Here is a 25,035-nt window from a genome sequence, read left to right as displayed (position 1 = left end):
TCGTCAGGCTCTGTTGTTTAGTTTCAGTCCTTTGGGTTTAATCCTTGTTTGATTCAGTTGCCCCTCAGGCCATGTTCTTATGGGGCAAGCATGAAGACGAGTACATCACCACAGTTTGCCTTTATCACTGACCTGATACCGTGTTTACACCTATTGCTAAAGGAAGGCCACACTGGCCCACAGCTCCATTTGTGTGGTTTCCACGCTGCCTGGTCATTGTCAAGGCCTTGCCTGCTGGAGACCTGTCTACTGTCTGTTTCTGTGTGAACACTCTTGGTAGAGTGTTTCAAGGGTTCCCTGTGGTCAAGCCAGTTTGAACTGGAATGAATACTCTGTGAGTGACAGATTGTGTAAGGTGCGGTGTTTATGCAAACTCAGCACGTCTCCATGGAGTTGCTATAAAAACATGGTGACACAAGAGACTGAAGCAAGTCTTCAGGGCAAAAGAGAAACTTTCCAAGGCTATCAAACACTGAAAATGGGTGGCCTGGAGATATTATTGAATTCCTTTCATTTGCTGGAGGAAATGACACAAGAACAGCCGATATGTCTGTTCTTCTGGGGTATCGTAGATGAAGTCCAACATGAAGACAGAAGAGGGGTCTGAGTGTGTAATCCTGGAATTGTGTAATTTATAAACTAAAAAAAAAAAAAAAAATTAAGTGTAATTAACAAAAAAAACCCCTAACTAACACAAGATGGATTTTATCTAGGTGGGGAGCCAAGTCCCTGTTTGAAGAGTATAGTGGGCATATCAGCCTGACATGAGGCTGTCCTGAGTTTGAATGTGATTGCTAATAAAAATAAAGCACAATTGATATTGTCAGTGCTTCCAAAATGAGCAGCTACCTAAGAACTATTCCTCGGAAGCTCCTGTGCTGGGCCGCCCAGGATGTCAGTCTGTTCACAACCTGATCTTCTGGAAAAGTCATGAAATACCTGGACCTGGGATGGGAGAGAATGTGTTTTGTACAGACTAATTAACTCCTCGAAGAACACAGCTTTCTGAGTGAATCAGAAATGTGTCCATCATCAGAAAATACTGAAAGTGTAAGAATCAGATTCTAGGAGAAAATAGTACCTGCTTGCTTTAACTCCAAACACCTGAAATACAAACAGAAATAAGAAATACTGAGGAAATACCCCTGAGACCAGCTCCCATGATCACTGTTTCTGGAGTGTGTCTTCCAAACTCATTTGTCTTTCGTGTTACCGAACCCAGATACATGTTGTGTTCATTTCATCAGCTCACTGCTGTGTCAAGCTTCAGGTGGAGTCTGAGACAGGAGTCAACATTAGAGGGTAGAGGGCTTTTCCCTGCTGCCAGAACTCTTTTAACTCCTCCGCACACTCATCAGCCCCTCCTAGACCCTCCCTGTCTGCTGCACTTCAATTGGCTTGTTCACCCGCTTTCTTAACCTTGGTTCCGCTTCTGTCCAGAATGAGTAACTGGCAAGGTGGTACATCATTTCACCCACAGCTCAGTGTGATGTCATCTCTGCTCTGGACCTGAAACCCTGATCCTTTCCATCAGCTGCTGGAATGCTGCCTTGGCAGTCTTTTATCTGCTGACTTCAACCCATAAACATCTCTTTCTGATTAGTATAGGTGTTAGCTTCTAACTCTCATGCTCTCGTAGGCATTCCTTACTGATAGCTCGTTCTTTCTTTTCTGTAAGACACTGGCTTTGTTCTTATTGAGTAGTGGGGTCATTTTGAAGGTAATCCACATGATTCCTCTTTCATTAGCAGGTTGGGAGGGTGCCACTGCTCTGAGAAGTTACCTTTCACAGCAGATAACCTTATTTGCGTTGACCAGGTATGTGCAGGATCTTCAGGCCCACGTTTCTTAAGGATGGGCTATCTCCATCTGGGGATCAGCGGTACCCAGTTTCCCCACTTTAAGCTCCACCTTGTGTTTTCTAGCATAAAAAAAAACCTATGAATTCCAGGCCAGACCTTTGACCCCAAAGTTGACTGTAGTTTCCCTCTGGTCGGTCATACAGAGGTTACTATTCAGGGAAAACTTTAAGTCACATGAGTAGGTTTGTTCTAGGTTTCTAAAGGCACTAGATAGAGACATGACTGTAAAAGGAGGAGTTCCTCTACAGCTGGGCTTGAGGGCTGCTGTGAAGCTCCTCTCTCTCTGACCCAGTCTATTTGTAAGAACTGGATGTATCTGATCCCAGGACCTTCCCAGGCTTGGACATTAAGCCAACTCAAGGTAAGTGGAAACAGAAGATGGTCACTTGGAGGCCTCTAGAGGGAAGGCAGGCTAGGGAAATGACTGGCCTCTGGAGATGGCATGGAAGTGGCGTAATATGCCAGGCTGCGCGTGTAGCCGGCAGCTTTGTGTTCATCTGGAACAGCGTCCCTAGGTGATTTGGTCAAAACCCCTGAGTCCTAGCCCCTAACCTTCTCTTCCCATATATTCAGCTCCACCTACAAGGACTCCAACACCCTGCACCTCCCTACGGAGCGTTTCTCCCCTGTGCGCCGGTTCTCAGATGGGGCTGCAAGCATCCAGGCCTTCAAAGCTCACCTGGAAAAAATGGGCAACAACAGCAGCATCAAACAGTTGCAGCAGGTAATGTTAGAGATGGCAGGCATCTCTGGAGAAGCATGGGTAGCAGAGACCAGCATGGGCAACAGAGACCGGTGTTGCAGGAGGACACGGGTGTTAAGCTTTCTACCCCCTCACATCAGCAGCACTGCAGTTTTAGAGGTGCCAAAGCAGATAGCTCCTTACACGCTTTCCTTCCTTCTGCTTATGTCCAGCTTTCCCCAGGAAGGGACTAAATTTCCTCCTGTCTCAGTGGTTCATTAGAGAGGAATTTCTGGGCTTGGGTTTCAGTGGGAAGCATCCAGAAATGTCTTTTGAAGCAACCCTGGCATTCCCCTCATGACTTACGGGCGCTGGGTCTTGTTGGAGCCTGCTCTGCATTCTTACCCCCTGGCATACTCTCCAGCTGGTATGGAATGGTGCTCCCAGAGGAAGGAAGTGTGCCTCCAGGCTTCTGGAAAGGGCCGGTCTTCTTTCTGCCTGCCTGACAACCAGGCCTGGAGTGGCGTGTGCTTTGTACACCGATTTCACACTGGGACCTTCGCTCATACCCAGGCCATCTTGGTGCTTTTCCCTTCCTGCAGCCAGCACAGAGCGTGAATACGTTTAGTACACAAATGCCCACCTAAAGGGGTCAGTTGCTCATCAAGGACACAGTTCTTCTCTGTGGGCTCCTTCTGCCCATGAGACCTGGGGCAGCTCTGCGTCTGCTGACAGCACTGCATGGGGTAGGCCTGGCTGTATCCCCTCTGTATGAACTGCTTTCCCTTCAGGAGTGTGAGCAGCTGCAGAAGATGTACGGGGGGCAGATTGATGAAAGAACCCTGGAGAAGACCCAGCAGCAGCATATGTTATACCAGCAGGAGCAGCACCACCAAATTCTCCAGCAGCAGATTCAAGTAGGCCTTCCCTCTTCACTCTCTCCAACTTGTCTGAAGCTTGCTCTCAGGCTGATGGGCCTGTGAATGCTGGAGGAGATCACGCAGGGCAGAGTGAAGTTGAGTTATTTGTGTGGTTGCCATGTTTGAGTCAAGGTAATCAAGCCTTTTGATGAACGACGGGAGCATAAATCTCAGTCACAGATAGTCTCTTCCCTTCCCAAGAATGGCTGGCTCTGGTTAGTCTTCAAGCTCATGAGTATTTTTTCTCCTTTCCTGCGTGTGTTTTAGGACTCTATCTGTCCTCCTCAGCCTTCTCCACCTCTTCAAGCTGCATGTGAAAATCAGCCTGCCCTCCTCACCCACCAGCTCCAGAGGTAATGAAGCATGTTGTTCTTTGCCTAAGCTGTTGGCCTCACTCACATGGGAGACATGACTGACTATAGCATTCATCTTGGAAGAACCCATCTCAGTCAGAAAAGCAGGAAGACCAATTTTAATTTCAGCAGCTTCCTAAAATCCTGACTTCCTGTGCCACTTCATTTTCTTATCTGCATGAACCATGTAATCTGACACCTAATACAGGAGGCCAGATGCAGGCCCACAGTGACCCCTGCCTCCTTGGGACGTCTGGGAAACTAAGATGTAGACAGGCTTTCAGTAGACTATGGTGGGTGGCCTGTGTATGTTTGTCTAGCCTGGAAGCTTATCGAAACTAAAAATGGAGTTTCTGCCTGTGGTTATCAAATGACTGAAACTAATTTCAAGGTTATACTGTCACCTCAAGAAGTGTATTTACTCATCTGGTTCTGTTGTTTTTTAAGGTTAAGGATTCAGCCTTCCAGCCCACCTCCCAACCACCCCAACAACCATCTCTTCAGACAGCCCAGTAACAGCCCTCCCCCCATGAGCAGCGCCATGATGCAGCCTCACGGTGAGTGGAGAGGTTTTCTCTGAACCGTGAGCCGCAGGAGAAGTGCGGCTTAGTCTTGAGTGCCTCAAGCCGCTGGTTAGGGTGACAGAGCCACATGCTGTGTAGGGGGTGGTTCTAGCGCCAGGCTGCCTTGGCTTGGCTCCAGCTGCTACCAGCTCCTTAGCTGTGAGACCTCAGGTAGACTACTTAATTTCCGGGTATCTCCACTTTCTCAAATGTAAGACAAGGGTAATAATACTATGAAATACATAGTTAGGTATGTATGAAATATATGTTAGGTATAATAGTTAGAATTGATGTTTTCATAAAATCCCCTCCAGCTGTACCAAATGAATGGGCTACTACCAGAACCTTCCCTCTTGTCACACCTGAGTTTGGTGATCCACTGGGCACGTGGCTCCTCTCTTGTGGGTGTTCAGATGGAGGCAAAGATGAGCGGGCCCTAATTTATACAGTCCTTCAGAGGCCAGCACTCTGAGGGGTTAGCATTCTGAAAACTGAGAACCTCTTAAGTGACACCACCCAGTCTAGATCCCCTGAAGAGCCTGAGTTGATCTCAAAGCCCTTCTTACTCAGAGTGGGGTCTCTGACCAGCAATATCAGCAGGAAAAATCAAATCTCAGATCCTATTGTGGACCTGCTGAATCAGAATCTATGGTTTAGCAAGATCCCCAGTCCCTTCGTACATGCATTAGAGTTTGAGAAGCATTGCCCTGGATGAGAGCTACTCAGAAAATAATCAATGGGCATTTCTTGGAATTGCAAATTCTTGGAACCCTGTCCTTACCTACTGAGTCAGCATTCTGAGGGTTGGGTCCAAGAGTGTGTGTCTTCACGAGTCCCCCAGAGGAACCTTCCACCCCTGGAGTTGGAGAAGCACTGCTCTGGGTGGTATGCGAGTTGAGCGTCTTCAGTGGCTCCCGTGACTTCCGGCCGCAGGTAACCCGGGCATGTGGTCACTCTGGGGCTCCTTTCTCCCCAGGTGCTGCATCTTCCTCCCAGTTTCAAGGCTTCCCCTCCCGCAGTGCCATCTTCCAGCAGCAGCCTGAGAACTGTTCCCCTCCTCCCAACGTGGCACTGACCTGCTTGGGCATACAGCAGCCTCCCCAGTCACAGCAGGTGACCATCCAAGTCCAGGAGCCTGTCGACATGCTCAGCAGCGTGCCTGGGGCCACTGCCGCCTCTGCAGGCCGGGGCGTCTCCATCAGCCCCAACACCAGTCAGGTTCAGATGCAGCTCCGGACCAGCCTGATGGCTGCCCTCAGCTATGGGCACCGGCCCTTGTCCAAGCAGCTGAGCGCCGACAGTGCGGAGGCCCACAGGTGAGGCTGCGTGGAGTCTCCTGGCCAGCTTTCTGGGGCACCCAGGTGGGAGGAAGCCCCTTAGGAGGAGGAGAGGAGGACAGAAGGGCTCTGACTGGGCTGTGCTTGTTTCAGCCTGACTAAAAGTGAGGCAGTGGGCTTGGGATGGACTTGAAACCTATATATTGACTCAGGATCAAAATGTTAGTGAGACAGAGGAGGATAGTGACGCAGCTACCTTAGCATATAGGCTTCCCAGGTGGTGCAGTGATAAAGAACCTGCTTGCCAATGCAGGAGATGCAAGAGATGTGGGTTTGATCTTGGGTCAGGAAGATCCCCTGGAGGAGGAAATGGCAACCCGCTCCAGTACTTTTGCCTGGGGAATCCCATGGACAGAGGAGCCTGGTGGCCTTTAGTCCGTGGGATCACAAAAAAGTCAGACACGACTTAGCGACTGAACACCACCACCACCTTACTATAGGTCTGCAGAGAAGAAAAGGGCCAGTTAGAGGAGTAGGTAAAAATTTCAGTTACCTCCCTTGTCTGTTCCTCTAGGATTGTTTCTTTCCATCACTCATATTCTAAGAGATGGGCACATCTTAATTCAAGTGATGTTGCTACCCTCAAGCCCGAGGGGATGGTGGGGGTAATGCCTACACCCCCATCCTCCCTGTGGTCCTGCGGTTCTCTGTACCAGCAGAGGCTCACTACTGAAGGGGAGTGGTAGCTGTTCCCCGGGGAGTTTAGCACACTTGTCACACGGATGCCTGGTACTCACTCCCTTTTGTATCTGCAGCTTGAACGTGAATCGGTTCTCCCCTGCTAACTACGACCAGGCGCATTTACACCCCCACCTGTTTTCGGACCAGTCCCGGGGTTCCCCCAGCAGCTACAACCCTTCATCAGGAGCGGGGTTACCTCCCACCCAAGCCCTGAAAGTCCCTCCGCTTGACCAGTTCCCCACCTTCCCTCCCAGTGCACACCAGCAGCCACCGCACTATACCACATCGGCACTGCAGCAGGCCCTGCTGTCCCCCACGCCGCCAGACTACACGCGACACCAGCAGGTGCCCCACATCCTCCAGGGACTGCTCTCCCCCCGGCACTCGCTCACCGGCCACTCGGACATGCGGCTGCCCCCGGCGGAGTTTGCACAGCTCGTCAAAAGGCAGCAGCGGCAGCGGCAGCAGCAGCAGCAGCAGCAGGAATACCAAGAGCTGTTCCGGCACATGAACCAGGGGGACGCCGGGAGTCTGGCTCCTGGCCTCGGGGGACAGAGCCTGACGGAGCGCCAGGCTTTGCCGTATCAGAACGCTGACTCTTACCACCACCACCACACCAGCCCCCAGCACCTTCTGCAGATCAGGGCGCAGGAATGTATCTCACAGGTCTCCTCCCCGACCCCGACCCACGGCTACGCTCCCCAGCCGGCGCTCGTGCACTCGGAGAGCATGGAGGAGGAGTGCTCGTGCGAGGGGGCCAAGGATGGCTTCCCGGACAGGAAGAGCGGGAACACATTGACCAAAGGTTGCCATGACAGCCCCCTGCTCTTGAGTACAGGCGGCCCTGGGGACCCTGAATCTGTCCTGGGAACCGTGAATCATGCACAGGAGTTGGGAATCCATCCATACCGACAGCCGGCTGCCGCCTTCACTAGAAATAAGGTGTCCAGCCGAGGTAAGAGCCCTGCAGGGTCGATCTCTGGGCCAGCCTGCCCTCGTTCGGTGAACTCAGCAGGGTTTACCTGTTTTCAACCCTGGTCCTCTGGGTTGCTAAGAGAGAAAGAATTCCTGAGAAGACCTGCAGAACCTTTTAGGGGAGAAGCACATAGGAAATAGTATCTGATGGAGAAGGGAATCTGTTTTCAGAATTAAAAGAGAGTGATAGAAAATGAACACACAGATGATGGTCAGCAAGATGTATTACCTGTTTTCCCATATTCAGACCATGGTTCCTTAGAATCCAGAATTTCTCAGCTGTCATCAAAATAGCTAGCTTTAACCTCTGTGATAGAAAAAAGTCAGCCAGTGCTGGGGAAACAGGGTTTAGTGTAAACAGTGTTGGAGTAAGAGTCAGGGTCCCTTGGTCCTGGACTTGCCTCTGTTATGAGTGCAGTGACCTTGTCACTTAACCCTCAGGTTCTTATTTCCCCATCCGTGAAAAAGGGCAGGAGGAATCACAGTCCTTTGCAGAGTATTTGTGAAGATTGAAACATACACATGTGGTGTGTTTATGTTTATACATAATGTTTGTGTGACACGGGGGGAGAGGCACACTTGATAATCTGTATGATTTAAATAATTTGAGGTATTGTTATTCTGATCACTTCATTGATAAGCTAAGTACAGATTATTGCAGCATCACAAGGGATGCCATGCTGTTTCATTTAGTATCACTGTATAATTAATGAGGGCATTCATTTTCATTTGGAAGGAGATTGGAGTTACTACCAGTGAGTTATGCTCAGAAAATGTCATCTTATTAGTGTCATAGCATTCACCCTACCCAAAATCTGGACTGACATCCATCCCATCATCACAGATCTTGAAAGCAAGTTTCTCCATAAAATATTCAACCCTGAAACTGGGCACTTTTCCCACCCTCCCTTCTTGAAGCCTGTCCTGCCCTGCACTTTAAAGTCAGCACACCAGACTCAGCTCCGGGGGCCGTGTCGGGTCCCCAGGCACAGAGCAGGATGGAAGGCCTGACCCCGAGTCAGTTTATGTGAAGAGGACGTGGTACCTCAGGTTGTGCTCATGAAGCACCAATAGGGATGCAGTTCCGTGAAACTCCCGTTAAATCCTGGGCTTTAGAGCAGATGGGTACTGTCCAGTTTGAGGTCTGCACCAGTCAGATGTATTGTGTCCAGCTGCCGTTGCTGTATTTTAGAGTTGACGTAGGCTGGTGGGAGGTTTTGGAACCAAGTCATAGGTGGATTGGCTGACAGACTTGGGGATGTTTAGGCTTGGGGGCAAAGCTCAGGAGAGCCGTCATACTTGTCAGATGGAAAAGGATTAGATTTCTCTGGATTCAAATTTGAGGCAGAGCCAAGGCCAGGATGGAAGTTGCAGCAGCTTTCAACCCCCAGGGAAGCCTTCACAAGAATTTTCCAGAAGAGGCTGCTGAGCAGACTGGGAGCTTTCTGTGGCTGGGAGTGTTCTAGCAGAGGCAGCTTGACGGCATCAGGGATGCTGGGAAAGCTTCCTGTGTGAATGACAGCTTTCATCGGAAAAGGAGGCAAGCTGACATTTTCCTAGTGCATTTCACATGCCATACACCAGATGCTGTTCACACATAAATTCGCCTAATCCTCACAGCTCCCGTTTACCAGTGGGACAATTGAGGCGCAGATTGAGTAAGTCACCCCCAAGGCCCACAGCTAGGAAGCGGCACTGAACCCGAGAGCTCCTCACTCCACTCCAGCAGACGTGTCCTGAGCACGCACCACATGTGCGAGACTCCAGGAAGGAGCGAGTGAGCAAACAGTGCACACTCCCCAACCCATCTCCCCGGATTGCTGTCTGTGAAAATAACCTTTTGAAATATTTTTCTTCAAAAATGATTCTCTCTTAATTCCTATCACTTTTCCCTCCTCTGTGACAACTATATACAGAGAGACCAGGAGGCTTGAATTTGCTTGTGTCCTCTGATTGTCAGAGGAACCGCACCCGTTTTGGCAGGCTTGTGGGTCTGTTTAGTGCCTAAAGAAAAGCAGAATGTGACAAGTTCAGGTGCTGTGGGAGCACCAGAGCCAGGGGAGACTGGTTCTCTTTCAGAGCAGGGCCAGGTTTCCCACAGTGAGTGACATTTGAGTGAGGTCTTGGTGACTTTGCAGGTGGCCCAGTGGTAAAGAATTCACCTGCCAATGCAGAAGACTAAAGAGATGCAGGCTCAATCCCTGGGTCAGGAAGATCCCCTGGAGGAGAGCTTGCAACCTTCTCTAGTATTCTTGCCTGGAGAGAATTCCATGGATAGAGGAGCCTGGCGAGCTTCAGTCCATGGGGTCTCAGAGTCAAACATGTCTGAGCGACTGAGCATGCACGGACTTGGTGGATGAAGAGGATTTTGCTGTTTGGATTTAGGGGAGAAGCATGAGGAAAGACCATGGGTGAGAGTGTCTCAGGGATGTTTTAGGGGGAGACAAGCTACCTTACTTGCAGTGCAGTCTACATGAAAGAATTAGAAGCTAAGGGCAAAGGGTTCCTGAAACCCAGGGTCTGATATGGACCCAGCAGCTTTAAATCAGTTTACTTCAGACCAACATGTGAGTCAGGATTCTCTTGACAGACCCCTCCTACCATTCCCCAAGCTGAGTGCCTGCGATCTCGCCTCCCTCTCCCTTCTCGCTCCTTCTTACATCCACTGCCATCACCACCACTCTTCTCTGCCTGCATCTCTTTGGGTTTCTGGAAGAATCCAGCCATAAATACACCCCTAAAGGTTTCCGCTCAAAAATACCCTGTCCTTGTTGCCTCCTGATCAGGTTTGAAAGTCTTAGTCACTCTGTCGTGTCTGACTCTTTGCGACCCCATGGACTGTAGCCCTCCAGGCTCCTCTGTCCATGGAATTCTCCAGGCAAGAATACTGGAGTGGTAGACATTCCCTCCTCCAGGGGATCTTCCTGACCCAGGGATCGAACCAGGGTCTCCTGCACTGCAGGTGGATTCTTCACTGGCTGAGCTACCATGATCAGATTTGCTTCCCCGCAGAGTCCTCCTTTTTCTTAGATCTCCTTTTCCTGACCTTGGCTAAGAGCTTTCCTAGAGGCCATGCTCTTATCTCCTGTCCCCCTGGCCAGTGTGTGCTGGAGATAATCCTTCCTGTGTCTACGTAGTTTACTCTCAATTTACTCTTTAACTTAGCTTATGCCTCTTCTGGAATACTATTACTTGCTTCTTTCTAACCTCTTTCCACTTCTGTTTTGAGACTTTTGGAACCATATATACAATTATCTTTAATGAATAAAGCCCCCAGTTGATTACCACGTGGGTTTAGGATCCAGTACATTTAGATAATGCAATAGAGAAAAAATGGGCTAGGGAAGCCCAAAGCTGCTCCAGAGTTAGAACCCCTCTGGGAATGTATGTCTGCATGTTTAAGACTACTTCTTATGCTGAGGCGTCCCCACTGTCCTTAGCTTGGACACAGGAGCTTCCTCTGTGACCCCCTGGCACATAACCCCTCCCTCCGTCTTCATCTGTGTAGTGAGGGATATTGGCTAGGTGCCCGCTCCAGGAGGGTGTTTGTAGTACGTCTGTTTGGGCTTGGTGCCCTCCAGTCAGTTACTCATTTATTTTTCACAACCATCCTGGGCGTATGTTTTATGATCCCTTTTACAGGAGAAACTGGACTCCACAGTCTCTTCCTGCTTTAACCTGACACGTTGTTGTTGTTTAGTCACTCGGTTATATCCAACTCTTTGCGACCCCAAGAACTGTAGCCAGCCAGGCTCCTCTGTCCATTGGATTTCCCAGGCAGAAATACTGGAGTGGGTTGCCATTTTCTCCTCCAGGGGATCATCCCAACTCAGGGATCAAACCCACGTCTCCTGCGTTGGCAGGTGGGTTCTTTACCACTGCGCAACCTGGGAAGCCCTCACCTGAGATGCTTCTACTCTTAAGAACTTGAGAGCTTGCAGTTTGACATCAACAAAGAATCATCAGATAATTTGCTGTTCCTTTTGCCAAGAACGGGTTGTGATGCTCTCCCCCTACCACCCTGCAGGCATGTGGGGACAGCTCGTCCTTGTTTATCTTTGTGGGTGGCAGGAATGCCTCTTGCTTCCTCTCATGATACCTCCATCTCTGTGTAGTTACACAGTAACCCCCAAACATTCCATCTGTTACTTCTGACAGAGCAAATTCAACGAACTTTATTGAATGATTAGGTCACACAAGACTGTATTTTAGGTCCAGTGGGGAAGGCAGGGATGAAAAGATAGAGAACCTGCCCTCAGGGAGCTTATGCTGGGGGGATGGGGGCAGACAAGCTCATAAACAGCCTTAACATGAAGCACTGCGTAATGAATGCTGTAAAAGGTATAATTATAACAAGCAGAGCTTGTGTCATCCTTCTAAAACTTCTTAAGGGTAGATTATCAGGGATTGCCGATGTTAGTCAAGGAGAATTAAGCCGGCCTATCAATGGCCACAGTTACCTATTTTATGGCCACTTGCCACCAATCAGTATGGGGCCGGGCACTGCCAGAGTGCTGAGCCGGCAGCCTGCCAGAGGTCTGTTTGAAATATGTAGAAGGTCAGGGCTAGACATGCCCCATGCTGCCTGTAATCTCCCTTTCTGTCCCCCAGGAGTAGAAATAAGGTTTATCTCCCCCTCTGTGCTAGTTATTACATACACTTGATTTTTTTCTTTTTTTTTTAACTTTGCAAATAAATATGATAGCGTAATCAGTTTACGCAGTGAGATTACCAGCTCGAACTCTCAGAGAAGACGACATTTTCCCTGAGCCTGCTCAGCTTCAGCAGCCCTGGAGGACTTCAGGCCCCACAGAGGGGGTCAAATGGTGACAGACTGGGAGGGTTTACCCCCCAGAACCTTTGAGAGGGATATGCACACATGCACTTCTCTCATTTTCTCTTAAGACCCAGTAAATGAGTAAGGACGAGTCAACATTGACAGATTCAAGAGACAGTTGTGCAAGCTGCCCCACGGTTCCCTAGGTAGGTGGGCGGTATGCATCGTGTCCATTTGTGTATTTTTTCCCCTTGCCTGATCAGATGGTCTTCCCTTCTCTGCACTTTCTCAGCTTTGCTTAGGTAAATACCTGAGAATCCTGCTCTTGGCATCCTCTTTCTGCATCCTTTGGTGAGCTTGACAGTTCCTTCAGCTGCTGAATTGTTATAAGGAATGCCAAAGATTTGAGCCTCAATTTCACGTTCCTTGCTCAGTGGGTTGGTCTTTTTACACGCAGTGCCTCCCCTGCCAAACTGGTCAGTGGGTCTCATCCATAGAGTCACAAGGGCCCTCTAAACTCAACATTCTTACTAAAAATAATTACTTTGCTTGTGTAGTCCTTTCCAATTTATGAAAGGCCCTTTGACACCTGGTGTCTCTTGAGCCCCCAAACAACCCTGATTTTTCAGATAGGGAAACTGAGGTTAGGAGAGGTTAAATGACTTGTCCAAGTTCATACACTGTGATGGAGCTGGAACCTGACTTCAAATCCCCTGAATTCTTAGTGTTATGTTCTCCTTTTTATGCCCCCTTGCCTCGCATTCTTCCCCTTCCAAGCATATCTGCCAAGCCAAGGGTGCCAGCCCTTCCTGATCTTTGACCTATGAGTTATATTGAAATTTGAACAGAAAGACCCCTGGTTTGCTACCCAACTCCTATTAATATGCTTCTGTTTTGTCTAAGTTTATTTTTGGCTGTGCTGTGTGGCTTCCCAGGTGGCTCAGTGGTAAAGAATCCACCCACCATTGCAGGAAATCTGGCTTCAATCCCTGGGTCAGAAAGCTCCCCTGGAGGTGGAAATGGCAAACCGTTCCAGTTTTCTTGCCTGAAGAATCCCACGGACAGAGGAGCCTGGTGGCTGTAGCCCATGGGGTCGCAAAGCGTCGCACAGGACTGAGTGAGCACACAGGGCCGTGCGGCTCACAGGGTCTTAGTTCCGTGACCCGGGATTGAACCCGGGCCCCAGCAGTGAGAGCGCCAAGTCTTAACCACTGAACCACCAGGGAACTCCCTTTCATCTAGTTTTTAACACATATTTATCTCTCCTAAACCAGAGGCTGCTTTTCTGGAAATTAAATTTTCAGTGACTCACTTGTTCACTTACCTGTGATAAACTAGCCCCATAATTCTCAAAGTAGGATTCTGTGATAAAATCATCTTATTGTTTGTTTCTATCATCTGGTTCATTGTGCCCCATCCTGTTAGAAATAATAGCTCTGAAATGAGTATAAATAACACCAGTCTTTACTGAGCTCTTACAGAGGACCAAACTCAAGTAAGCACTTCACAGACCTGTGGAGTAAGTCCTGTTTTGCAGATGAAGAGACCAAGACCCAGTAAAGTCAGGTAACTTGCTCAGGAATTCTGGTGAAGCCAGGATCCAGGCCTGGGGCTTCCTGACCCCAGAGCTAGTGCTTCTGAGCTCCAGGCGGGGGAGTCAGGAAGGCTTGTCGTGAGGTTCGTCAAGAAGAGCTCTGCCTGTCTCGGTGGCCTTTCAGGTGTGTTGGCACCAGACCTGAAGGCTGTGAAGAGAGCAGCCGAGGAGGACAGAGTCCGTGGGGCCTTCCCACGGGCAGGGCCAAAAGGAGGGTGGGTGTTCAGATTTGGAGAAACCCCGTTCGCAGGCATAAAAGCACATTTAACAGAGAGAGATGGTGGGGAGGGAGATTTAGCACACATATGACCCAACAGAGGCAGCCTGGCACCACTTCCTGCTGGTGGCCTTCATTTGGCCCTGCAGCCAGCACATGCACTGTGCCCACTCACAGGGATCGGGCTGGTTGGGGGTGGGTGACCTAATCCCACCGAGCAGGTTAGTCTCACTCGCCTTCCTCTTCAGTCGTTTGGAAGCTCCCATTCCTCTCACTTTCCTCCAGAGTGCTTTGCATTACCAGCAAGGTGCATGTCATGTCACTCCCCTCCCTTCCCGTCCCACCTCAGCCCCTAAGCCCTGGCCTCACCGTGATGGTAAAGAAGACCGCTTGAATATAGAGACCTGAAACCCTTTACACATCACTCAAGCAGCCTGTTTTACTTTCATTTTTCACACAGATACTGGGATGGTGCAGTTAGCGTTAGGACTGTGTTTCCCATTAAAATTTGTTTAAAAACTTGGTCTCACCAAGGTACCGTTCATTGTGAGATAAGCCTGGTAGTTGCCAGGGAACTTTAACCCAGAAAAACCAACCAAACAAAGAAAACACATGTTCAAGTGCTAGACTCTTAAGGATTAGAGCCAGATGTGTCAACAGGAGGATCCTGTCAACCTTGGTGTGGCCTTGGTACTCTTCTTGACCATCCTGACTCTGACAGGTGACTGACCTGTATTAAGAGAGCGTTTATTGGTATCAATTAGAATATTGTTAAACACTGGTATCAGACAGTATTCTGGAATACTAAAGGCTCACAAACATGAATGTAATAATTCTTGTCCTCAAAGAATTTACAGTTTAATATGAAGCATTAAGACAAGTACATAATTGAAGATGGTGCCAGGAATAATGTTAGCATAATCAGTCCAACAAAGCCTTCTGACAATGAAAGGAAAGAATGATTTATTTCTATTTGAAAGAGAAAGTTTCATAAAAATGATAACATTTGAGATGGACCTAGAAGGATATGTTGATTAGAACTGGCAGGAATGGAAGTAGAAGATTAAGCATTTCCAGGGAGAGAGAAAGGTGAAAGCAAATGCATTGAATCATGAGTGGTTCCCTTTGACCAAAGCTTAGAATGTAGGGGTGAGTTGTGTGGGATGCTCATTGGAAGAGAGGCTGGGCCAGTGAAAATGAGGGGTTTGGGCTCCACTATAGAAAGATTCATCTTTGTAGGGTCGTGGAAGAGGAATGGTTAGGAGCCTATTATAGTGATCCAAGCAGGAGGTAACCAAACTTTCATGGAAACAATGAGACTGGAAAGAAAGATATTAAAGTGACCAACACTGGAGAGGCAGATTCTTCAGACTTCAGGTAATGTGGAACCAGGAGTAAGGAATCAGCAGGGACTCTCTGAGCTCATACCCAGAAGATTAGGAAAGGAGGTGTTGGTTGTGGGGGAAGCTGGTGAGTTCAGAATTGAACCTGTGAAGTGTTTGATGTTGTTTAGCCATCCAGGGAAAGATATCTAGTAGACAGTTAGAATTTTGGATCTGGAGCTTAAAAGAGCATTTAGTAATTCTTTACATAGAAGCAGTGTAGTTGAAGCCATGAAAATAGATGATATTGCCAAAGTAAGTGTGGGGAGAGTGAGAAGGTCAAGGATAGAGAGGTAAAGAGAGGGAGGACCCTTGAAAGGAGCTGGGGCTGGAGTCGGAGGAGGAGAGGAGAGGACTGGGTGGGGTACGGAGGGGAAGCCAAGGGCAGAGAGAGAGGCGTCCACAGGGTGGAAGTCATTCTCCCAGGCTGGAGGTCCTGAAAGTCCAATAGTGATTCTCCTGTGCATCTAGGTTTGGGAACACAGCACTGTCAAATCAGCAGAGAAATGAAGAGACAAGAAAAGGTTCAGCCAACCACTAACACATGGGATTCTTTTCTCGTAAGGGAATGATGCCTGCAGAGAGAGGCTCAGAAAGGACTGAGAGTTGGCAGGCTGGTCCAGGCTCCTCCGAGCGTCACCAGCCAGCTGAGGATTGGCAGAGAGTGGTCTGCCAATGGTGGTCCTCACCAGGGCCAACTGTGCCTTGCAAGATGCTTCTTTGGTGAGAGTGGACTGAGAGAAACACTAGGTCTGCTGACTGGCCCTATTTCGCTCTGTCTTCTCAGAGTCCGTCCTAGGGAACTGCATGGATAGAAATTCTCCCGGACAAGCGATGGAGCTGCCAGATCACAATGGACTCGGGTACCCCACACACCCCTCAGTCAGCGAGCACCAGAGGACCCGCACCCTCCAGAGACATCACACCATCCAGAACAGCGACGATGCTTATGTACGTCGGCCCCTCCTGCTTCTCGGAAGTGGGATCTTTGAAAGCAGAACTTAGGAATGTGGGGTGGTGTCTCTTGTTCTTCTCAATCAGAGTCCAGCGCCCCTGAGCACTCAGGGAGCATGTCTCTGAATCACTGTAACAAGCCTGAAATTCCAGGAGAATCTCTGCTGACGCCAAGCTCCACATTTGAAGCTGAGGATCAAGAGCATCCGTTTCCTCTAGTCTTAGTTATTGAACTTCTCCCCAAACAGCTGAAACTCAGGCCCCAGCAGATGAGCCTTCAGACTCTCAGTTATTATTCTGGCAGCTGCCTTGAATTTATTCAGACTTGAAGGGAGCTAGTCCACTTGGCAGAGCTTTGTTGCCTTAGGGCAGACTTCTCGGCGGCACTGATACAGCCACAACCAGCCACATGTGACTTTTCAATTTTAAATGTAATTAAAACAAAATAAAACATAAAACCAAGTTCTTTAGTCACGCTAGTCACATTCCAGGGCTCAGTAGCCACTTGTGGCCAGCGGCTTTTGATTTGGACGGGGCAGAAGAACATCCCCGTCCTCGAACAGAGTGCTGTTGGACTCTGCTGCCCTAAGAGCCTCATGGCGATGAGACAGGTCAGAAGCCTGGTACTGGAACGCCACGCAGATGTCAGCGGCAGCGGCTGAGGCTCACTGTGCCCGTCCTTCCCGCCCCCACCCCCGCCCCAGCCTTAGCTCCCCCCACAGCATCCCCCTTTGGATGGCCCTGCAGAGGAAGGGGGCCTGGGTAGCAGTGCTTGGGATGGTGCTTGAGGCCGCCCTTTGCCTGGGCTCCTTTGAAGGGCACAGCGGTCTCTTAAGGCGCGTTCTCTGATTTCCTCACTTCTTTTGATAATCGTTTTCTGCAGGTGCAGCTGGACAGCTTGCCTGGCATGAGTCTCGTGGCGGGGAAGGCACTTAGTTCTGCCCGGATGTCGGATGCAGTTCTCAGTCAGTCCTCGCTCATGGGGAGCCAGCAGTTCCAGGACGGGGAAAATGAGGGTAAGGGGCATTATGCATGGGGCACCCCAAAGAAGTTTCTAGAAGGCACCCCTTCCCTCTTCACCAATGACTACTCCCCTCTTGTATAAACAGCCTGTGGGAACAGCGTCCCCACGGGCTTCTGGACACTGCCTTTCCCAGCTGTCTTGCATTGAGTGTGTGAGCGCAGAGGAGGCCGCCTCCTGCTTGAGCGCAGGGCCGTCACTGTTCGTCTGTGATGCACATTCAGGTGCCCCTTCAGTCACTCTTGTTCTGGTTCTAGTGTCTGCCTCCCGTTAGAACCAGCAGAGGGAGGGGGTCTTAGCTGATAAAAGCACAGACCCGGAGTGGACAGATCTGCAGTTAATCCTGACTGCTCTGTACTGGCTCCACAGGTTAAGGCGCTTAACCTTTCTGACCCCCAAGATCCTCCTCTGTAGTGACAGAAACAATAGAGCCCATGACCTCGATTGTGCTGGGACCAGTTGCTAGCTTCCATGCATGCGTGCTTAGTCATTCAGTCATGTCTGACTCTTTGCGACCCTGTGGACTGTAGCCCACCAGGCTCCTTTGTCCATGAGATTTTCCAGGCAAGAATACTGGAGTGGATTGCCATTTCCTTCTCCAGGAGATCTTACCGATCCAGGGATCGAACTCATGTCTCTTATGTCTCCTGCACTGGCAAGCAGGTTCTTTACCACTAGCACCACCTGGGAGGCCTGTGCTTGGGAGTTTAAAGTGCTTAGGCCCATGCCCTGAGCATAGAATATGCCCAGGTGTCAGGGTCTGCCAGCATGAGGCTGTCTTATCCCACACCACAGGAGCTGACAGTGCCTGACAATGGGAGACAGTAAAGAAGAGGGGGAAATGGACAGTGGGGACAAAGGAAGAAGCCTGGTCCCCAGTCATGGTCACTAACCAAACTGAGGGCCTGCTCTGAACTAGAATTCAGGGCTGCAGAAGTTTCAGACTTCTCTCTTCCTCTCTCTACCTCTTGCCCACCCCCCACCCAAGCTCCCTGCAAACCTCCCAAGTTTTCTTTGGTCTTGTAGAATGCGGGGAGAGTCTTGGAGGTCAGGAGCACCCGGACCTGACGGATGGCAGCCAGCATTTAAACTCCTCTTGCTACCCATCCACGTGTATCACTGACATACTGCTCAGCTACAAGCACCCCGAGGTCTCCTTCAGCATGGAACAGGCAGGCGTGTAGCAAAAGATGGAAAGTGAGTATCACCCTGGCCAGAGCCAGACCAGCCCTTTCGCTCCGTGTCAGCTCCTGATCCCATCAGGAGATTCCTTCCACATGAACTTTGAGCCAGTGAACTTGACAACACCACTCCTCCAGCCAAGGTTTTTGCATCTTTCTGCTCCTTCATTAAGCACCATGCTAATTGTTTGAGGGGTAGATGGGGGCATATGGAAGAAATATTGGCCATGGTCTCTTGGTTGAACTCTTGGGGATAAGACATGTTATAGGCGCCATAGTCTTCAAAGAATAAGTGAGCTTCAGAGAACAGACCAGACTTCTGGCCATGGTAATGGAAAAGGAGGTAGTTCTTGAACTCAGTCCTAAAGGATGAAATTCAGCAAGAATATATGTCTAGCCAGATCTTTTCTAAGACTGTGCTGCAAGTGGAAAAATATACCAGAAATTTGTGATCAGAGGCCAGCAGTAGAAAACAGGTCAACTGGCCAATTTTGCAGGACTAATGCCTAAACATACACAAGAGGTAGTATCAGTTCTGTCTTTGAAAATTCATTAACAGAAAAGACTCCATGAAAGGTAAGCCATCTGGCAAATCTGTATTAGAGCCTCAGTACAGCAAATCCTCTTAAAATAGCTGAGGTAAAGTGAACCATTTTTTTTTTAAGTTTTCAATGGAATATTTGAGTCTTTGTCTTTGCAAACTCATTCTCTGTGTCTGCTCTGTTGCAGGTTTATGTACAGCGCGGGAATGAAAAGGTTGATTTTAAACCAACAGTATCTAGCAGCATTGCGCCAAATTGCCATTGTTTCCCTCCTCCCAGAATGTCGGCTCCTCTCCTCCCCCCGGTCCATCAGTGTGCTGTTCGTTTGGGTTCTGAGGGGGGTTTTGCCATGTTCGCCTGTATGACCAAGTCACCAAGGAAATAAACAGGAAATCCATGTTCCCCACCTTTTGTGAAAGTGTATTTGGTGTATTTGAGTTGGTGGTTTTCTTTGGTTTGGTTTGGATTATTTTTGGTTGTTTTTGTTTTTAGTTTTTTTTTTTTGAGGTGATTTTCTTTCTTTTTTCTTTTCTTTCCCTTTTTTTTTAAGACAGAAGAGCAAAGCAGTTAGTGTATGGTGGCCAGGGCCCAGAGCCATTCCCCTCCCCAGCCTCTGTCTGCAGAGTGCCCTCCAGTCCCTGAACTGCTCTTACGCAGAAGCAAAAGCTAGAGGGATGTACTCCCTACTCTGGAATGTAGTGGCTGGAGAAAGAGACAAGAGGGAAGGGGCAGTAGCTGTTGGCCCTTGGAGAGCAAAAAGAGACACCCCAAGCCTGGAACCCGGAGAGGTCTTTTCTGCTGGGATCCACTGAAAAACATGTCTGGCCAAGCCAAAATCACATGAGAATGTCAGCATGGAGGCTGAGAGTGGCCTGGCGTTGATGGGTTGCCAATTAGAATGTGTCTTTGGTTTGTAATTCAGCTCCCCTCTTGTAACTCAGAAAGTTGGTTGCCTTTATCATCCTGCTGGTTCTGCCCATGGACTGAACACCCAACAGTGGTACACTGTGTTTGTGTGTCACTTTTCCTTCTCATTTTATATTGTGATATAACAAGGATTGTTTCTCCATATATATATGTATGTATCTGTATACATACATAATATATACATACATACATACATATATATATATCTATATATATAACGCTTTTCCCTTTCAGCCTCTTTGTCACAGGCAAGAAGAACAGGAGGTTGTCTTGGGTCCTGCCACCCTCCTAACCTCCTCCTCCTCTCTGCGCATCCTCAGCCCCTATTTTAATTCTTGATCATGTAGGAATTGTTTTTGGTAAATGTTGATATTATTGTTATTATTATTGTTATTATTATTAATAATAAATACAAACAAAAGAAATTTTTGTTTAAAAGAGAAATGTTTAACCAGATTCTGTTCTATTTGAATTGTGACTTGCACCTTTTGTTCAAAGTATTTTATTTAGACCTTGTAATTGTGAGCAGTTCTCACTTGTGCCAGTGACAGATGTAGTGGTCTCCTTCCCCGCCCCCCCTTCCCTGCTGAAGCAGTGCATATGCAATAGCTATTGTTTGCGTCATTATCTTTATTTTCCTTCACCGTTAGAAACCAAAGTCTTTGCTGGCTGGGGGGCTGACAGAAGATCTGGGTTATCGCCTTCTGATCTTCAAAACAAGGAAGAGACGTTAAATACCCTTGATCCATTTTTCTGGGGAAGCAGAGTAACAGGTCCCCTGACCCCTCCTCATCTTTCATCCTGAATTTGCACAGAAGAAAGCGGGTGCCCAGCATGGCCATCCTGGTTTTGCTGCCAGGATCCCCCATGTCGCTTGTCCTTCTCTCTGATGTTGGCAGCTCAGCTCCTGGACCCAGCATCCCTCGAGTGGGTTTCTGCAGTGCAAGAGCCTCTCTGTGTTTCCATGGTCGCCACATCCCCTCTACTTGGTGGGAGCCACCAGCTACTCACCTTCTGGAAGCAACTGAGAGAGCCCGAACAGCCACTGTTGACTTCTCTGGGCTCGTTGCCACTCTGACTCCCCTGCCGGCCCCTACCACACACTCAGCCTGTTTTGTTCACGGTACTGATGGACGAGCAGACTGCCGCCCCCCAGCGAGCATCCAGACGAAAGCCAGTGAGCCTATTAACCGTGCCATCTTGCAAACTACACTTTTAAAAAAATCATTGCTTTGTATTGTAGTAACCAATATGCGCAGTATATGTTGAACGTACATGAATATACTTTCCTATTTCTGTTCTTTGAAAATGTCAGAGTATTTTTTCTTTCTCATTTATGTTGAACTAAAAAAGGATTAAAAAAAAATCTCCAGACCCAAGCTGCAGTAAGACCTTTAGTCGTTATTTGGTGGGCAGTTATAGCTTGGTAACCTGGTTGGACAGTAGGGGATTGTGAAAATAAAACACCTGACTATGCTCTTATGCTGCTGTGTTACTCGCCTTGAGTTTGGAGTCTAGTTGGGAGAAACTTTCAGGCTGGAAGCTGGAATGCAGGAGGCTGAGGATGTGTAGGGTGGGGCCCTGACCTCTGCTTTATCTCACCCTGCCTTGAGAGAGGAGCATTCTCTAGAAGCCTGAGCCGGACCTCACGCTGGGTCCTCAGACACCTGGCTTAGACTCTGCCCCCTCAGAAGCGAACACTTCTGATGTTTGCTGACTCAGTTTGCTGAGTCTGATGGAAAACAGATTCCTTGAGAGGATACTTTTGAAGGAGTAGGAGGAGGACTTCAAAGAGCTGGCAGAGGCTGGGGCTTCTACAGGGTGACCTCAGTCAACCCAGTGATATGGACACCACCTAAGTGTTAAGATAGAAGGGGACTTTTGCTGTAGTTCCCCCCTTTTCCATACCTGGACTCCAGAGGACAGGGTAGAATTTCTTGCAGGGTCCCAGCCATGGCTCACAAATAGCTGGTAGAAGCCTTCTATGAAGAAAGATCACTGCAGCTGGAAATACTGAGCTTATAGAAAGACAAGGGAAAGGAGGGAACTTAGAAAATCTTTTGAGTCCCTGTGACTAGAAGGTCACTGTGGTACTGCTGAGAGCAGAAAAGAGGCTTCTCAAGGAGGGTCTTCTGATGTGTGACTGGGTCCCTTCCCTGTTCACCGGAAACTATCACAACATTGTCAGTCAATGGCCTCTACCCTAGTACGAAATAAAATGGTTTTTTAAAAAGGGCTGGGGTAGGGGGTGGGGAATCTTCCAAGTCTGTACACACTCCCTTGGAAGGCTGAGAGTGTCTGTGAAACCAAACAGAGATGAACCAGATGCCGTCAAATAATCTGGAAGAAACTTCTGCGGATGGTGCCACGCCCTGCTGCAGGCAGCTGGAATGCCCTGGAGATGAGGTCAGGGGCCTCGGCCCTGCCTGCCGGATGGGACCCAGGGGTCTGAGCTGTGAAGCTGGAAGCCTTGCCGACAGGTCCTTGCTCATCTTTCTGACTTTGAGGTAGCCTCCTTCCCCACCACACCCGCCCCACTCCACCTGCACAGATCAAGGATTTGGAAGGCTGGCGTACCTACCGAGAGCTAAACCTCCGTTCCTGCTCCGCCATGACCTTAGTCTCCTAAGCAGGAGGGCAGGAGAGAGTCTTCGCTGGTTCCGATGCCCTGTGCTGAGGTCTAAACTGGGGCTCTGTCTATCACTGGGAGCTGCAACAAGATGATCAAACAGTGAACAGGGGTGGTGGTGACGGGGATCTCCTTACCTCCCAATTGATCCAGACCTCCCAAACTCAAGCCTCCCATCCCGACCTGCAGCATAAACACTCAGAGTAAAATCTGAGCAGGGTCCCCAATATAGGCTGAATGCGCAAGACTCCTGTGTCTCCTCTCCAAGCCCGCTCTTTGAGGTGACCCTCTGCCTCCCTGGTGCCTCTTTCTTTGGGGTCATAGGATTCTGGGGCGCAGAATAGTTCATTGAGCAAATATTTGCTGAGTGTCTGCTATGTGCCAGGCCCAGCAGGGAACAGAGTCCTCCCAGTGCAGACTGACCAGTATGACATTGAGACACCAATTGTGAAATGAGTGGCCAGTCATTCTGAGCAAAATCCACTCCTGCAGCCAGCCAGCCACACTCCCATGCACGCCAGGGGACCCACTTCAGTAAGGTAACTGGGGAGACTTCCCACATCAGGGGAACAGGGTGGTAGGACTAAGGGCCATCACTGGTGGGCCCTGCACCCTCTTAATAGCTAGTCCAGCCCAGGAACTTGGTGCCTCTGACAGTGACTGGATGGACCCCAAGTCTGGTCCTGAGATGTGCTCCATTTGCTGTGGCTGTGGTTTTCCCATCAGCCTCTGTTCAGAAAGTCTCCCTTATTCCAAAATATTAGTAACAGAGGGGCGTGGGCTGGCTTAAGCCAAATACCTTACAATGAGATGGAGCAGACACAGTAGTGAACAAGCTCAGATGGTAAAGAAGCTGCCTGTGGTACAGGAGACCTGGGTTTGATCCCTGGGTTGGGAAAATCCCTTGAAAAGGAAGTGGCTACCCACTCCAGTATTCTTGCCTGGGAAATCCCATGGACAGAGGAGCCTGGAGGGCTACAGTCCATGGGGTTGCAAAGAGTCGGACAGGACTGAGTGACTAACAGCACAGCAACATATTTAAAAAGGAAGCTTCCGCAGAAACAAACAGAATGAACTTATGGTTGCCGGGGAGCGGGGAAGAACTGGGAGAAAAGATAGAGAGTTTGGGATCAACACGTGAAGTGAAGTGAAAGTCGCTCAGTCGTGTCTGACTCTTTGCTACCCCATGGACTATACAGTCCATGGACTTCTCTAGGCCAGAATACTGGAGTGGGTAGCCTTTCCCTTCTCCAGGGGATCTTCCCAACCCAGGGATTGAACCCATGTCTCCCGCATTGCAGGAGGATTCTTTACCAGCTGAGCCACAAGGGAAGCCCAACATGTACATGCTGCTATATTTAAAATGGATAACCAACAAGGATCTACTGTACGGCACAGGGAACTCTCAATGTTATGTGGCAGGCTGGATAGAAGGGGCCTTTAGGAGAGAATCAACACATGTATATATCTGGCTAAGTCCCTTTGCTATTCACCTGAAACTATCGCAACACTAATTGGCTATACTCCAATATAAAAAGTTTAAAACTAGATAAAAAGAAAGCTTCCAGCTTGGTAAGATATTATCAAACAAGGGCTTTGGGAGTTGGAGGCCCAGCTGCTGCTGACCAACAGACAACCATCAAAGAGCTGGAAGCCAGGCCCCCGACTCCCTTCCGGCCAGCAGTGAACACTGATGGCTGAAGGTCATAAGGCAACTCTTAGCAGCTGTCAGCTTCAGGCTTCTCATGGGCCAAACAAGGAGAATATCTGGCCTGCCAGTCTTTCAGTTCATCGTGAAAATGCTTTGGCCACTGAAGAATTGGCAGCTTTCAGATACTAGGTTTGCCACAATCATTTCAGTAAAGCAGAGCAAAACAGCACCCAAGTGGTAAACTTCTGTGGTCCCCTGTATGCTGAGAAAGGAACCTCTCTTGTCCCCAGACACCCCTGAGCTGCCCCCTGCAGGGAACCGGCTTCCCTCCCACTCTAACAAAAGGCTAGGAACTAGGCTGGCCAACTCTCTGCTGGGGGTAGGTCAGCCCCTCATCTGGGCATTTGCGTGTCAAGGCCACACGGAGAAAATGTGATCCCTACCCCTCCCCCACTTCTGCCACCAGAGGCTGAAGTCATTCATAACTCTGGTCTGCCAGTGTGAGTGTGTTCAGTGGGAGCAGGGGACACAAGGCCAGAAATTGGGGTGCTGGGGTGCAGAACAGTTACTGTTTACTCAGTGCCAGGCACTTTCAGTTTTGCCATGCATGTTCTAATTTAGTGCTTAACACCACATAAACTTATTATCTTACAGTCCGGGTCTGGAAGTCAAAAGTCCACAAAAGGTCACATGAGTCTAGAGCACGGCATCAGCAGAGCTGATTCCTCCTGGAGGCTCTGAGGAAACTCTTCTTGGTCTCATCCAGCTTCTAGAGCCTGCCTGCATC

General features: G+C 49.1%; 1 protein-coding gene across 4 annotated transcripts in view; it reads left to right on the top strand.

Annotated features, from left to right (window-relative positions):
• The window catches only part of SIK3 (SIK family kinase 3), a 255,842-nt gene extending 234,392 nt beyond the window's left edge, over positions 1-21,450 (top strand). For 2 of the 4 annotated variants that reach the window (XM_043899984.1, XM_043899974.1), the window contains 10 exons: positions 2,436-2,586; positions 3,336-3,461; positions 3,732-3,817; positions 4,265-4,374; positions 5,357-5,696; positions 6,653-7,353; positions 16,131-16,294; positions 17,181-17,313; positions 18,345-18,515; positions 19,229-21,450. In XM_043899984.1, the coding sequence (XP_043755919.1) occupies positions 2,436-2,586; positions 3,336-3,461; positions 3,732-3,817; positions 4,265-4,374; positions 5,357-5,696; positions 6,653-7,353; positions 16,131-16,294; positions 17,181-17,313; positions 18,345-18,502 (1,969 nt within the window). In that variant the 3' untranslated portion in view covers positions 18,503-18,515; positions 19,229-21,450. Of the gene's footprint in view, positions 1-2,435; positions 2,587-3,335; positions 3,462-3,731; positions 3,818-4,264; positions 4,375-5,356; positions 5,697-6,472; positions 7,354-16,130; positions 16,295-17,180; positions 17,314-18,344; positions 18,516-19,228 lie in introns of all 4 variants that reach the window. The other 2 variants (XM_043899965.1, XM_043899957.1) reach the window with 1 other exon arrangement.
• The last annotated feature ends 3,585 nt before the right edge of the window (positions 21,451-25,035 follow it).

This window comes from Cervus elaphus, chromosome 1 (genome assembly GCF_910594005.1).
Source record: "Cervus elaphus chromosome 1, mCerEla1.1, whole genome shotgun sequence".
Lineage (NCBI taxonomy): Eukaryota > Metazoa > Chordata > Mammalia > Artiodactyla > Cervidae > Cervus > Cervus elaphus.
The sequence above is the reverse complement of the archived record's forward strand: the minus strand, read 5'-3'. Positions and strand labels throughout refer to the sequence as shown.